Genomic DNA, 14882 nt, shown 5'->3' with positions numbered 1-14882 from the left:
AAACGAAATAATATATGAGTCCAAAATAATCTTAGAGCTTCAGGTAATTTAAACATTATATCGGATATATTTAGAAATTTATAGTTTTATTGTAACAGAAGACAACGATCGATAATTATTTACAAAATTTCGTTCGTAAACAAACGATTTTCTTTTTTCAAGTATTCTTATTGAGAATTATGAATACAAAATAAAATTATATTAGTTTTTACGCTTACATGTAATTACCCGCAACTACCCTTTCCGCAACAAGTGCGCTTAGGGGGTCGATATCCTCTAGAACCGTCGCCCATTAATGGGTTGTATCCTGTAATGGTCGGAGAATGTCAGAATTAACGCTATCGATCGATATCATTATTTTAAAATCATTATTTTCCACGTGTGTATTTACCCTCCCTTATAGATTTGTGTTTCTTCTCTGTAAAAGGTGGTGAATCGTTGTTCTTCTTTCCTGGTCTATCGCCTATGACATTATTGTCTAAGATTAATTTTGGTATTCCTTTTGCATTTCCTTTCTGCTGGAAAACAAAATAATACACATATATTCTAAATCCATGTTGGTGCATTTCAAGTTAAGATTCGCAATTTACCTCTGTCCTTTCCTCTTCTGCCAACATACATTTCTGATAATATTCCTCTTGCATTTTTTGTCGTGAAGCTTCTAAACCTATGAGCCTTTCTTGCAACAGATCCGGATCTAAACATATAATAAAATTAGGCAAGTACTTTTGACGAATATGACATAGCCATCTTATGATATTTACTCTTATGATATTTTGCTGCATATTCCTGTTCATTCTTTCTCAACTTCCAATTCGCATATTTTTCCAAAATGTACGGAGATGCCCACCAAATGCAGATTGTAATTCCAATTATATACCATCCAACGGATGCGATAGTACTCCATACTGTATCGATTGTCAAGATGTAATTAAATTAAATTAAATTAAATTAAATTACTTTGAATTAAATATTTTTCAGTGTTTCAATGTCTTAAAAGGAATTCGTGCAACGACATCTTAAAACATAACGCTATCTAGTTGGTAATTATCAATTTTGATTAATAATTTGATACATCTTAACGATATAGCATATTTAGCATATATAGCATAATAAGAGATATTACGTTTAGATAAAAAAATCGCTGTCATTTTCAATTAAATGAAAATAAATAACATGTTCGGCTTACTTTGTAAGAATATGTACATCGTAAGAAGTGAAATTTGGACTTGTTGATCTAGGTTATGTTTCATATCTATTTCACAAATATACATACCTGTTTTAAAATAAGAGATTTCAAATATTTCTCCAACGAAATAATCCATTTTCTGTCTCTTCTAAATAATGCGACACCTATGATTTTAAAAACTGTTAATGTTAATAAATCACAAACCACAAATATATTTGATAAATATTAAAATAAAGCGAATATGCAATCTATTGGTTTATAATATGAGAACATGCCAATCACTGTTCAGTTATATCTTATGTTTATATAGATTTTATCTAATAAAACATGGTAAAACGGCTATCGTTGTTTATAATTTCACGTATATTTAACTTGATGTACTAAATGTACATGTATCATTTCGATATAAAAAAAGGTTAATTTTCAAAATTTTCACAAATATCAGAATAGAAGAAGCAAAAACAGTTGTAACTATTTTCTTTATTCTTCTATTTTACCTGTTTTTGAATCCGGTTATTCATTCACAACACCCCGTCCGTGTGAACAAACACAACGTCCGTGATCACGATCGAAAATATCCAAAATATTCCAAATGTCACTAGAAACGTAAACGATACAAATAGTCGGTACAAACAGTCGATCGATACATTGAAATGTAACCTCATTCATGTTAATTTGTATATACATAGTACCTTTGATACTACACATATATGTATACATGATATTAATTACAAAAGCACACGTATGTAATAAATTATAATATAATAACGTATTTAGTAATCATCATATGGTAACTTGGCAATAAATATTGTACAGTATAGTATTTACAATATCATATATTACACGGTAATAACGTATAAAAAATTCAACAATTTTACAACACATATATTAGACAATTAATACATATAATTACATATAAATATTGGTAGAACAACTTTTCCTTAATAACCATATTTCTCGTTAAGACTTGTCTTTCCATCACCTGCTTGATCCGATGGCGGAATCCACATGGAATAATTATCTGCATGTATGTCTTGATCGCAGTACATTTTTCTTTGTTCCCGTCGATGTTTTTTCGTCATTTGGATGTTATGCTTTTGCTGCTCCTCGTGTTTCTCGGAAGATTCGTTTTTAATAGTGGTATTAGAGAGTTGCAATTTAAAATTTTCCTTACATAATGAATCATGGGATGGATTTGAAATTGATTCATCATCGTCGTCACTATCCACTTCTTCTACAGCTGCTGCTGTATTTGTATCGGAATTTGCATTTGATTCAAGTAATTCAGTATTGGTAGTTACATACTGCTTTGTTTGTTTCACCTACATAAACATTCCATAAAGGTAGTAGAGTATTGTGGGCAGATTAAATGCGGACAAAGTAAATATTTACTTACCTTTTTGCCGCAAAGTAAGGAGTTATAAATTTTCTTTCGTTCTACTGGTGCGTTTTGCATAAGATGCGCGACTGCTTTAGCCTGACTAATATTTTGATCCATAGTATCGTGGTAAGAAAGAGCTGGTAAATTTGCAGGCTGTGTCAAGTTTAACAGTTTAATCAAACTTGCCTCTTCTTTTCGAAGATTTTGTAATTCCAACTTCATCTTAGCAATGTCACTTTTAGTTAAAGCAAACGAACTTAGACTTGACATAAAAGCGTCTAACGCATCTTCTTCGGTCGTATCATTCTTCGCACTACTAGCACTCTGCCAATTTTCAATCGAAGTTGACAACTGTGATATTCGTTTTGTAACTTGCTTATGTTTTTCGAGCTAAAATAATAATACCAACGACATTTTTATTTAAATGTTGATTGAAAGTTGCGAAATTAGTGAAGTACTTGCTTCGACTTACCAAGGAATCATACGTTTCTGCTTTTTCTTCCAATTTTCCAGCTAATCTCATTCTCTGTTCACGCTTCCTTTCTATAGAGCCTGTTCTATCCAAAAAATTGTCTTCGTCCGAGTCATAATAATCTTCTGCTTCCCAATTCCTCGTTTTCCTTTTTCTTGCTTCTATACATACATGTATAAATAAATTCTAAATAAATAAAAAAATAAAATAAAATTCTCTTTTACAATAACCGACCGTTAAACAAAACGGTTTATTTTTACAAGACGATAAAGTTAATTAGTAAAGAGGCATCTGTGTTCAAGTACCGGAGCTCGTCTAATTTAAAAGATGCGAAGAGCGTGTTCCAGATTGGGTTCAGGTGGAAACCGATGTCCTTGTTCATATTGTTTGGACTTTGTCCGGTTTTCATGTGAACACAATCTGGAACACGATCCTCGCATTTTTTTAGTCAATCAGCTGAGCAATTAATAGCGCCGTCTAATTCAGCAACACCGATGAACTGGAACATGAACATCACCGTTCCAGTACATGAATGCAGGTATCTTGTTATAGAGAGGGACCACCACCATCACAGACATCAGCTTCAATGCATATTTAGATGCTGAAAAAGCTAATTGCATTGCTGGCAAAAGGTCGAAGGTTTCTGCCCGAAAGCCCCGAACAATGTTGTGTACAACAGTATTAAGTATAGATATGAGTACAAAATATAACGGTATAAGTATGAAAACAGAAGATAATGTTCATTATAGAGAATTTTATAAACATTATTCTTACCGTGATTTGCTTGCCTTAATAATCCATATTTATCTAAAATTTTGCAAGCTTCTAATGCGCATTGTACAACTGCTTCTTTCTTTTTACCTTTTACAAGGGCTTCTGCTCTCGTCGAATGTCCGACGATATCTTCAGTGGGGAGACTAAATTTTTCACGAGATTAAGCTAATCGTATCATATATTTCTTTCACATTGTCTTCATATATATGAAAATACTTACTCTACCCAACACAAAAACTGTCCAAATCCCTTTTCTTCTGTTTGATAATGGAGGTCATATCCTTCTCTTTCAAACCATCCTCTAAGAGTTTTCTTGGGATCTTCTAAAACTAAATCGTCATCCGTAATAGAAGCATAGGGATTTTCTTGAAGATCTGTTTCTTCGTCTGCATCTTCTCCCATTCCCCAATCAATGCCTTCACTTTCCTTTTCTTCGATGGATGCTTTACCTTTGTCTTCCATGCACTGTTTTTCCAACTGGGACGCTCTCATTCCCTAGAATATTTTCGTTTCATCTTATATTTGCTTGAAAAATAACTGCATTAGTCGCATATGAAAGGAACAATGTTTGGATAAAAGAAGGAGTACCTTTAACTCTGTTAAGCTATACGGAGATTCCTCTTCTTGGTCTCCTGGTGGAGCTTGTAAAATGTACTTTCTCTGGCTGCAACCAAATCTGAGCATATGACCTCCTTGTATCCTTACGTAAACATTAGGTTTTATGCGGTTCCCATTCCAAAAAGTACCATGAGTACTTCCTAGATCGTATACATAGAAACCTTTATCGTTTTCTTTGTTTTGTTCAGATCTGTATTGTAAAACTGCATGATATCTTGAAATAGTAGGATGAACAAGAGATAAATGGCACAAAGGTAAACGCCCAACAAGATAGAAATTTTGTTCGTTGAGTGAAATTGTCTCGATGATCATTCCAGATTTGAGTACTTCCATCATATAATTCCCTTCCGGCTTTCCTCCCCAAGATGGTTCTACATACGGGAAAGGTTGATCTTGCGAATGTTTTTGAGATTTTATATCACGCTCTGAGCTTTTGGAACTTTTATATGTCGGACAAGAACGTTTTGGACCAATTAATACAGTCGGTTTCTTGAAAGTTGCAATATTATCAACATCATTGAGACCTTTAGACAAGTCATTTGTTGAATATTCTTTCGTCGAAGCTGCAAGCTCTATGCTATTTTCCGATGTATCGGAAGAATTAGAGATGTTAGTAGTAGGCAGTATTTCTTCATTGTTTACTTCAACTTGTATATTGCTTTCATCATTGTTGAAATGAATGTTGGGCATAAGGTTGTGTGACGTAGTTTCCATAGTTTTTATCGTTTGTAAGAAAGAAATAGAAGGCCAATATTAAACGTTGTAGACAGTTGTCAGTTTCCGGGAAGAAATTAAAACTTCTTTCAATTAACTTTAAACCGACACCAGTCAACGTCAACGTTCGTTTATATAACCTCAACTGACTGTACATGCAATAATCTCAACTAACCTTGTATACGTATTAACTAAAAACTCGAGGTGCACGCTGCATGCGTGAGTCGTGAAAATGGCATTGTATACAACGATTGCCAACTTACGGAGATAAAAGAAAATGAAATACGACATATGTAATATAATATGAAATGTATGCAGATATGTACATCACGATATAATTATGAACTCTATTTTCATCGAAAGAAATTACAGATATTTGTTTTTCTGCAGAATTATTTATTAGTATTTGAGGAAAAGGATGATAAGAACGAAAAGAATGGAAATAGTTTCTTTCAACTTTATTAAAATATTGTTTTTTGTTGAACCGAGAAACATGTCGCACTAATGAAAAATACGCGATATCACGGTGTGGAAGAATTAGAAATAAAACGCAAATATCATTGGATAATCACGAAGAAAAATACCGATGAACAATAATATCTTGATATCAGCACTTGTCGCAGATACATACGTTCAATAACGATGATCAGTTTATTTACTATGTATGCTTTCGTTTTTTAGCATGAATGTTCTTAGCTCGTGCAAAGAAAATCCGATACAAACGCAATTAAGTACATATATATATACATATATACGCGAGACGCGATCGAAAGTACGATTTGGCTGTTTAACACGTTAAGCGTACAAAGTTTCCTATTTCAATTCTAATAATGATTCGTCCCAGGTACAACAAAATCGTAGTTATGTACAAATCATCTACGTACATACATACATGCGTACATACTTATACATGTACACGTACGTATGTATGCGTATATGCACGTATATGTGTATATATGTATAATGTAATTATAAACGGTAGGAATACTCGATCCTTTTGATTTCCAGTATCCGACTAAAAATATCGATAGCTGACTTGAAAGTTGAGCAGCATTTCCCTGAAAAGTTTAAGACGTCAGGACGATATCATACGCATTTCTTATCTTATATCACATTTGTAATTCGTAAGCCAGGGTTGTCCACGGGAGAGATCCTTTTCTATTTGCGTAGTCCCCATACTGCTTTTATAGGGCGAAGGGAGTACATTATGAGAAACTGGGAGACGATTCTTTCGGTCATATTAATTAATCACACGTCGCCATGGTATCCACATGGTAGTCGCGATGGTATCCGCATAGTAGTCGCGATGGTATCCATCGAGAATGAAAACGACACGAAACGAAACGAAACGAAATTGCACGTGATAGTTTGCGTAGGCAAGTCTATCGTAGTAGTAAGGCATCGTCTCGTTTCTTTCCTTTCTCTCTCCCTTTTTTCTCTTTTCACGTTTCTTAACAGCCTAACCCCTTCCCTTCATTCCTATTCCCTCGTGCTCACTCTCCCCCCCCCCCCTTCACTCTCTACTTCTCTCGCGTTGCCTCTGTCTCGGCCACTTGCGTGCATGCGTTCAATGCGTTGCTCGTCATTCTTCCACTTGTCTACACGTTGGCTTTCACATCTTGCTTTGTTCCGGCTTTTTCCTTTCGCTCTTCTTTTCTCTTTTCTTCTTTTTGTTGAAAACCGCAAACATGTATCACGAAACAACGGTAAATCGTGATTCTGACAAGATACGTAATTACGAGCGCATGAAAATATGGTAGGTAAACTTTTATTTGTCACGTTACGTTGCAGAAAGGAAACAGTCTTCGTCGTAACGATCATGCGCTCGATTTGTTCAATCTACGGTTATTTTTTCAGCAGTATCATCGTTGTCTATCGTCGGCGATCCTCCAGAAGCCATAATCTTCTCTTTTAAATACTGGTAATTTTTTAATCTGGAAACTGCATAATCCTGCAACAATGGAAATAGAAGGAAATGATTGGAGAAGATAGGCAAAAGAGCAAAGGTAATGAGCACGAGCACGTAGATAAGTGTATGTAGACAATGTTTGGAATAAAAGTAACGAGAGAAAAGCATAAAATACGGATACACCGTGTCGTGAGCATACCCAATAGCCAAATGGAATTTCTGATAATTTGGCGTTGACGATACTCCAAAGACCCCAAAATAAGTGACTAGCCAAAGAGAATATCTTGATTTCCATCATGATTCGTTCCTCTTCCGGTGATCCTTCTTTGCCGACTGTTCTTAAGTAACTTCTTATAAAGTTGAGCTGTCAAAGAATATAAAATTGCTAAACGTACAATACGATCGTTTATCGAAAGTAATTGAAAGATGAATTTGAACAGATAGAAGGTGGTATACATATATGTATATATAGACATATATACATACGCGAGCCAAAAATATACCTATACGTATGTAAATATGTATACATATATACATTTATATATGTATGTATGTCCGAAATACAGGATAAAGTTTAAAAGCTTTTCTGTAAAGAGAAGACATCTACAGTGAAAAGTAGCTCGAAAGTGGTACGTAGATTTAAACGGTTTGAGAAATCGAGTCAATTGCAATCGGAATAAACATGCGTTCATAGGGACACTCTAATTGAATACGGTAGACGGATATTTAAATGCGGTGAGAGAAGTGTCTTAATTGGAAATAACGCGATTTTACCACCCATAAGACACTGTACATTTATCGAGTAATGTAGATTATGGATCGACTATCGAGAGTGCGTGTAGAAGTACTCTAGAGTCGTAGATGCGCAGGTACGGGACTGATGTTGCAAAGGTGGGTGATGGCACCGGTCGTTCTGGTTCCACAACGTACTGTGCGAGACGGGATCCATAGCATAGCAGTGGCACAGATCGATATTGCCATCCCCGTTATTCCGATTTCCGATTAGCCGATCAGGCAGGCATCAGCCTTGTCTCACCGAATCGTGGTCCTGTGAAACTAATATATACACACGCAACACACGCCAACCAGCTCCTCGATCTGCTCTCGATAACTCTTGAACTCGCTTGACCGAGTAGATATAGGTATACGTATGCATCGCATACGATCGAACTTGGTCTTGCGCTTTTAATTTGTCAACCTCAAAGATAATGAAGGAAAAGCGGGGAAAAGATAGAGAAGAAGAAACAAGTTAATAAGGGAATTGGGTGGAACGACGGCGACAGCGGCGACAACAATGGTGATAGTGGCAGTGGCAGTTGCAGTGGCAGTGGGCAGTGGGCAGTGGGCAGTGGCAGTGGCAGTGGCAGTTGCAGTGGCAGTGGCAGTGGCAGTGGCAGTGGCAGTGGCAGTGGGCAGTGGCGGTGGCGGTGGCGGTGGCAGTGGGCAGTGGCAGTGGCAGTTGCAATGGCAGTGGCAGTGGCAGTGGCAGTTGCAGTGGCAGTGGCAGTGGCAGTGGCAGTGGCAGTGGCAGTGGCAGTGGGCAGTGGGCAGTGGGCAGTGGGCAGTGGGCAGTGGGCAGTGGGCAGTGGCAGTGGCAGTGGCAGTGGCAGTGGGCAGTGGCGGTGGGCAGTGGCGGTGGGCAGTGGCGGTGGCGGTGGCGGTGGCGGTGGCGGTGGCGGTGGCGGTGGCGGTGGCGGTGGCAGTGGCAGTGGCAGTGGCAGTGGCAGTGGCAGTGGCAGTGGCAGTGGGCAGTGGGCAGTGGGCAGTGGGCAGTGGGCAGTGGGCAGTGGGCAGTGGGCAGTGGGCAGTGAGCAGTGAGCAGTGAGCAGTGAGCAGTGAGCAGTGGCAGTGGCAGTGGCAGTGGCAGTGGCAGTGGGCAGTGGCAGTGGCAGTGGCAGTGGCAGTGGCAGTGGCAGTGGGCAGTGGCAGTGGGCAGTGGCAGTGGCAGTGGCAGTGGCAGTGGCAGTGGCAGTGGCAGTGGCAGTGGCAGTGGCAGTGGCAGTGGCAGTGGCAGTGGCAGTGGCAGTGGCAGTGGTAGCGACTTTGACGGTAACGGTGAAAATTACAGCGACGGCGGCGAAGTCAAATATGGGACAAAGGGAATTTTATTTGTCTATGTTAATCTCAATTTTGGTTGACAAAACACGATTGCCTTCTATTTTCACTCTAGTTATTTGTCGACGGTGCGAGGAAAAAATTATAAAATTATAAATGGAACCGATCCTTTCTTTCGCAATGCATACGAATATTTTACGATTTGATTCGATCATTGTTCAAAGTCGACGTAGAATTTCGAACGAATACATTTCTCGGTTTCTGTTTGTTTTTTGAAATGCGTTAAGTATGTATGTGTCATCGTTCAAATGGACGCAGTTGCAAGGTATCGCTATCGATATATGTATGTATATGTAACCGATTAAAAAATGTATCGACCGATGGAGTAAAATTGTGTAATCATGTAACAAGTGCGGGGTAACGGTAACAGGGGATCCCTGGGGGGATTTTGTATGTATGTAATTCGTTTGTTCGTCTCCATGAGGGCGCAAGACAAGTTGAACGACGGAACGAAGGATAAGAAAACGCGACGATCTTACCATGATTCTTTCTTTGTAAATGTTTCGAAAGATGAAATACTCCAACATTTACCTTTTGCTCTTTTGTAGGACCAGATGCTGCGCGTTCATGAAAGAAAGGATATTCCGCTGCTGTATAATCGTACTGCCATTCCACGAAATGATTTGCTATGTCGAATGCTCGATAATTATAAGAGCAATATTCAAAGTCGATAAGAACTAGTTCTGGTTTCCGTGTATTTTGCCGTAGCAATATATTACCCTCTTGCATATCGTTGTGACAAAAAACAACTGGATATTTATGTCGGGTTGCGAGAGATCTGAAAAATAGGTTCCTTACCGTTAATACAAACTACAGTGTACTAAATTGCTACTACGTTTCGTCGATTCTGCAGCCTCTCCTTTCCCCCGTTTCCTCACCTGAACCACTTGATCTCGTGATCTAGGTCGATCGCTCGTATCGCGTTGACGTTTTTCAAATGTCGAGCATCGACGTCCTCGATATTTTCTAATATGTCGGTGGTCGTGTCCAACCATTTGGTCATAGTATCCCAAAGCCAAGTTGGTTCTTTGCTTATCGGAACCTGCATGCTATGTATCTGGGCCATTTTTTCGGCAATCATGCAACTTAAAATCGGATCCGCCAATTCATCGGTAAGCAACGGTCTCGCCGGTATGTATTCTTCTATTCGACCACCGGGAAATATACCGTGTAACTTGGGTCCGAGTCGTCTTTCCGACAGTAACGTGAATATGACCGATTCGGTGATCAGCCCTTCCAAAGCTCTTTCCCCGTGTATCTGACCGTACAGTCGCAATAAGACTTGTCGTGGTTCGCCTCGAATCGGAACAGTTCCATCGGGTAACTGGACATTGTACAACCAATTGCTTAATCCGCCGCTGTAAAATATCGAATAATATCCTCGTATTTAGAATATTCGTATCATGCGCATCCTTCGCCAATCATTCTTACCACTGATCAACACATTTTCTCACAAGCACATACAATACAGGTTACTGGCACACTATCACGTAATATGTATATTTCAATATGTATATTTATATTACGTGTATGTATACACGTATTTATTGGTATTGTGAAACGAACACGAATATACAATATACATATTGTGCGTAATACTTATGTAGTGTTGTGGAAAGATGCATATTCTACATATGCAACTGCAACACAGTTTCGATTTGAGAAACGGTTGATCGACGTTTCGTCTGGCTTACGATTGCGGCACAGCGTATTATCTGCTTGACGCTTTACTTTACGATCGGTCAGAGTCTCCCCTTTGTCTCAGATTTTCCCCTTTGAATCGTACATGCGAGTAGATTACAAGAGGAAATCGTGCAAACACCAGAGAACTAAGAAGTCGATATCGAAGAATGCGAAATGAAAAGTAAACGCGAATTGAAAGAGTATCATCGGTCGTCGAAAGTGATACTGTGGAATACTGTGAAATGTAATATATTCAACGTCAATACTAACCTGATACGTTTCAATGTCATGTTCTCCGCGGTAACGTGTTTCCAAACTCCGTGGAGGTAATCGCGGCATATGCGCGCTGCCATTTCCCGCATCTCTGGATTCTCTTCGGACATCTGATATAAAAGAGACAGAACAAAGCTGAATCATCGTCTATAGTCGATGCAACGAATGCTTAACAATAACGATTTCGAAATACGTCTAATAAATAGCATTTCACGGCGGACTGACCAATTAACGATACACCTACTACGTAAAATGTACATTTTACGTAAACATACGTTTAGGGGAACTCTGTTCCCCTGTTTTACGCTTTATCTCGTTTATCCTTGAATAAATGCTCTGGTATGATCGACCGAACGTTAGCCATTAAATATGAAAATCAAAGACCGAACGAATCTACTAATCGTTCTAACGTCGTTTCTTCTCGTACGTTCACTGCACCGTACCCACAACAAGGATCGTCCTTTTTCTTTTTTCTCCCGTTGTTCTCCTTCCAAGGTGGAACACGCCCCTCGAAGATCTAAATTCGTGAAACGCGCCGTTTCGATGGGATACAGCAGGCGCGACACGATTCTGAAACAGGTGGATCCGTTCCTATTGTCGCGATACAAAACTGGATGTGCAAACGCATCGAGCAAGTGTATCGCATCATTACTGCCATCACCGACGGTGTGCAGGTCGTTGCGAGACTTGCGCGAAAATAACGATCGATATTTCGTCCTACGTGCGAGTATGTACTTATGTACTTGCTACGCGGTCATTTCTTCCTGCTGCACTGCGACCGACACAACATACGAGATACATACATCTGGTATTAAACACGCGAGGCGGAAAAGAAACAGGATCGATAAACAGATACTATATTTTACGCGACCGTTTCATCTTTTCATGTATACGTACAATGTACATATATCGGCAGACGGGTTATTCGATGGTGTTAAATAGCTTGTTTCACGAGTTGATCGGTGGACGGGACGAGAAACGGCGCCATGCGGCATGATAAATTTTACCGAGCGAGCAATTGTTACAACAAACGTTTCAATTTCACTTTCCAACTTTCCATCTGAATCGGCTTGCTTCGTATTTTAAATAATTATTCATTGTTAGCATAGTAAAAATTACATTCGATATCAGGTCTACAGATAGACAACTCATTGTAATTTCCCCAATTAATCTTTTTTTCATGTTAAACAAACAAGTGTACGCGTGTATGAATAACGGAAATACCTATCTATGCGGAAATATTTGATCATTTCGTGCGCGTAGTAAGACAGGGGACAAATAGCACGACCAATTTTAGAAACACGTTAAACTTCGCGAAAAGTCTCAGCTTAACGAAATTAAATACAAGTTTATTACTACGTTACAGTTATCTGTCGTTTGCGATCTTGCCATCTACACATACCTTTATTCTCATTTCTCTTTACAAATAAAAAATATACTCGACTATAATAATATAATGATAACGTAGTAGTTATGATAGTTATGATCGTTGCCAGCATCGTGTCTCGTATCGATGTAAATTTAATCGGCTTAATCGTCAGATAGAACTGCTTTCGGAAACTTTTCTTACAATTAGCACCTTTCGATTATATAATCATTGAACGCAATCAGTGAGCTGTTAAAGTTCAAGATAAAAGGAATTATTGTTCGTTAGAAGCACCACAGTGACCCTGATAGTGATACTAGATAAGCGATAGTAGACAATCGTACTAGATTTAGGGATCAAATTTAATATTCTAAAACGCTTCGAAATGCGCGAATCACCCAATGCAATGTGTCGAACAGAAATGATTAGTAATCCATCCCATTTAACTTGAACGATCGTATCATGTTACGACATAGCTGACCAGCTGTTGTATTATAAGGCAGAGAAGAAAAATGTGGAAGAAAAAAGGAGAAAGAAAATAGTAGAAGGCCGAATACTAAATTCGAATGCACGTTTCTTTATCTACGGAAACAAATTGTCACATGTATTTCCATCTCTTTCTTTAAATACGGTCAATCACGATAATCTTCTCAGCCCCTTCTTCTCGAAGATAATTTCAAGCACCTTTATAATAAAACGCATTGACAACAAATAATTAGAACGTATCACAGTCATCCCGTCTTTATCGATAGATCGAGCGATCACAATGATGAACGATTGCTAAAATGTTATTTCCCGTTGGTAACACCAACCGCCAGAATTCGACATAACGTTCCTCACTCGCTTCACGACCGTCACAGCCATCACCTCGTAAAGAAACGTTCACTACGCTAGACTTATTACATACCCGCATCTATACTGCGAACAGCTATATAATTATTCGACAAGATGCTTACATACGAAATCTGTACTATAATAATCACCGTTTTCAATTCAATGACGATATATGGACATGATCGATAAAAAAAAAAGCACGATGTCTACGAGTTATTTAGTCGCTTACAAAATCGATTAAATACCTGTTTTACCTCCTTAATGATACATCGCTGATATGTCTACAATCAACAGTCTAAAATACATAATGTCACCGTTTTGCTTCTTAAAGTTTCGTATTTTATCTCAAGTTTTCCTAGTTAGTTCCTATAGTTTCCCTATTCGTTATACATTTATTGAAAAATTCAATTATTAACTACATACATCTCGACGTGCATAATGTATTCACAGTGCTGCGATTATATTTATCTACAGTCTACGATAAAGATAAAACCGGTCCTGCGTGTCATTGAATTTCGACAAATGCTGATGCAATGGATACGTGAAAAAATTTGCCGCGATAAAAAAGGTTTGTGAAAGGGAAAAAGAGTTTGTAATTGTATGAAATGTTGGTTTTGCCTATATGTAAAGGTTATCTAGACCTTTATAGCATCGAATTCGAACATTGTGTAAAACAACAGCAAAGAGAACACTAAAAATCACATGTTGGCACAAGCATAATTGTTAGAATTGTAGATATTATATACACACCTTGTTTCCCAGACCCATCTTATCGATTGTTGTTACTCGAAAAATTTGCAGCGTCGATAAATCTTGCATAAATGGTCAACTCCCACTACTTCTACGCACGTCTTTTTTAACGGCTTAATTCTGCTTGAACGTTGACACTTAGCTATTTAGCACTTGGTGTTTAATGTTTCATGAACGTAGAACGAAACTGATGTTAGAACTAATCGTGGCACGCTATCAGATACGGGGCACGGGTACCATTAAAACAAGGGGGAGGGAAAACAGGAGGGGGCAAAGGTAGAAAAAGAGAGAGATGTGCGTTTAAGAAAAACAAAATTCTAGGTACTGTGTTGGTAGAAATTCTCTGCCGCTTCCAACACTGCTTTTCCTTTGATTTCGATTTCGATGATTGGTTGAATCTCCGTCTCGCTTACACTGCCACGTACAAAACCTGGGACGATGATCGATCGACTCGATTTACTTATATTTTATTAATATTTGAAAAAAATCGTAATCGACAATGATTACACTGACAATGTAAAAATATGTTTATTCCTATTGTATATAAAACTATATAAAAGAAGATTTACAATTTTATAGACGTTCACAAATCGGCTACAAACAAACAGGCGTACTCTGTTCACGTATTTATTCTTTTTACGTGACTCTTGTTTCAAATACACTAGAACACATTTACAAAACAAAGAACAAATAACTCGTTCGCGCATATAACTCCAACTCGTGCACAAATTGACACAAATATGCGACACAATTCAAGGAAAAAGCTTCGACGCGTAATATACGCATTATAGATGACCAATAGTA

General features: G+C 38.1%; 3 protein-coding genes across 10 annotated transcripts; all 3 read right to left on the bottom strand.

Annotated features, from left to right (window-relative positions):
* Window positions 1-44: 44 nt before the first annotated feature.
* LOC117212624 lies at window positions 45-1777 on the bottom strand. Of its 4 annotated transcripts, XM_033457563.1 has the most exons (6): window positions 1687-1777; window positions 1277-1353; window positions 765-908; window positions 591-697; window positions 392-518; window positions 45-307 (listed from the first exon to the last, which is right to left on the bottom strand). In XM_033457563.1, the coding sequence occupies exons 2-6, from the start codon at window positions 1323-1325 to the stop codon at window positions 225-227; spliced, it is 510 nt and encodes a 169-aa protein (XP_033313454.1). In that variant the 5' UTR covers window positions 1326-1353; window positions 1687-1777; the 3' UTR covers window positions 45-224. The 4 variants fall into 4 exon arrangements, with proteins under 4 accessions (XP_033313454.1, XP_033313455.1, XP_033313452.1 ...); XM_033457564.1 differs by lacking the exon at window positions 1687-1777 and having other exon boundaries at window positions 1277-1564; XM_033457561.1 differs by lacking the exons at window positions 1277-1353; window positions 1687-1777 and adding an exon at window positions 1190-1269.
* On the bottom strand, window positions 1722-5369 carry LOC117212621 (kanadaptin). 2 transcript variants are annotated; one of them, XM_033457550.1, is made up of 7 exons: window positions 4405-5369; window positions 4037-4311; window positions 3817-3959; window positions 3043-3203; window positions 2586-2960; window positions 2103-2511; window positions 1722-1787 (listed from the first exon to the last, which is right to left on the bottom strand). In XM_033457550.1, exons 1-6 carry the CDS (start codon window positions 5146-5148, stop codon window positions 2131-2133), a joined length of 2079 nt encoding a protein of 692 aa, XP_033313441.1. In that variant the 5' UTR covers window positions 5149-5369; the 3' UTR covers window positions 1722-1787; window positions 2103-2130. The 2 variants fall into 2 exon arrangements, with proteins under 2 accessions (XP_033313441.1, XP_033313440.1); XM_033457549.1 differs by lacking the exon at window positions 1722-1787 and having other exon boundaries at window positions 1980-2511.
* A 1322-nt stretch (window positions 5370-6691) lies between these two features.
* On the bottom strand, window positions 6692-14852 carry LOC117212622 (choline/ethanolamine kinase). 4 transcript variants are annotated; one of them, XM_033457553.1, is made up of 7 exons: window positions 14079-14852; window positions 11572-11698; window positions 11126-11238; window positions 10051-10530; window positions 9704-9950; window positions 7257-7421; window positions 6790-7099 (listed from the first exon to the last, which is right to left on the bottom strand). In XM_033457553.1, the coding sequence occupies exons 3-7, from the start codon at window positions 11236-11238 to the stop codon at window positions 6983-6985; spliced, it is 1122 nt and encodes a 373-aa protein (XP_033313444.1). In that variant the 5' UTR covers window positions 11572-11698; window positions 14079-14852; the 3' UTR covers window positions 6790-6982. The 4 variants fall into 4 exon arrangements, with proteins under 4 accessions (XP_033313442.1, XP_033313444.1, XP_033313446.1 ...); XM_033457551.1 differs by lacking the exon at window positions 11572-11698 and having other exon boundaries at window positions 6692-7099; window positions 14079-14147; XM_033457555.1 differs by lacking the exon at window positions 14079-14852 and having other exon boundaries at window positions 11572-11791.
* Between the last annotated feature and the right edge of the window lie 30 nt (window positions 14853-14882).

The sequence above is a fragment of the Bombus bifarius genome, unplaced genomic scaffold, assembly GCF_011952205.1.
Source record: "Bombus bifarius isolate JDL3187 unplaced genomic scaffold, Bbif_JDL3187 scf7180000008334, whole genome shotgun sequence".
NCBI classification, from domain to species: domain Eukaryota; kingdom Metazoa; phylum Arthropoda; class Insecta; order Hymenoptera; family Apidae; genus Bombus; species Bombus bifarius.
The sequence above is the reverse complement of the archived record's forward strand: the minus strand, read 5'-3'. Positions and strand labels throughout refer to the sequence as shown.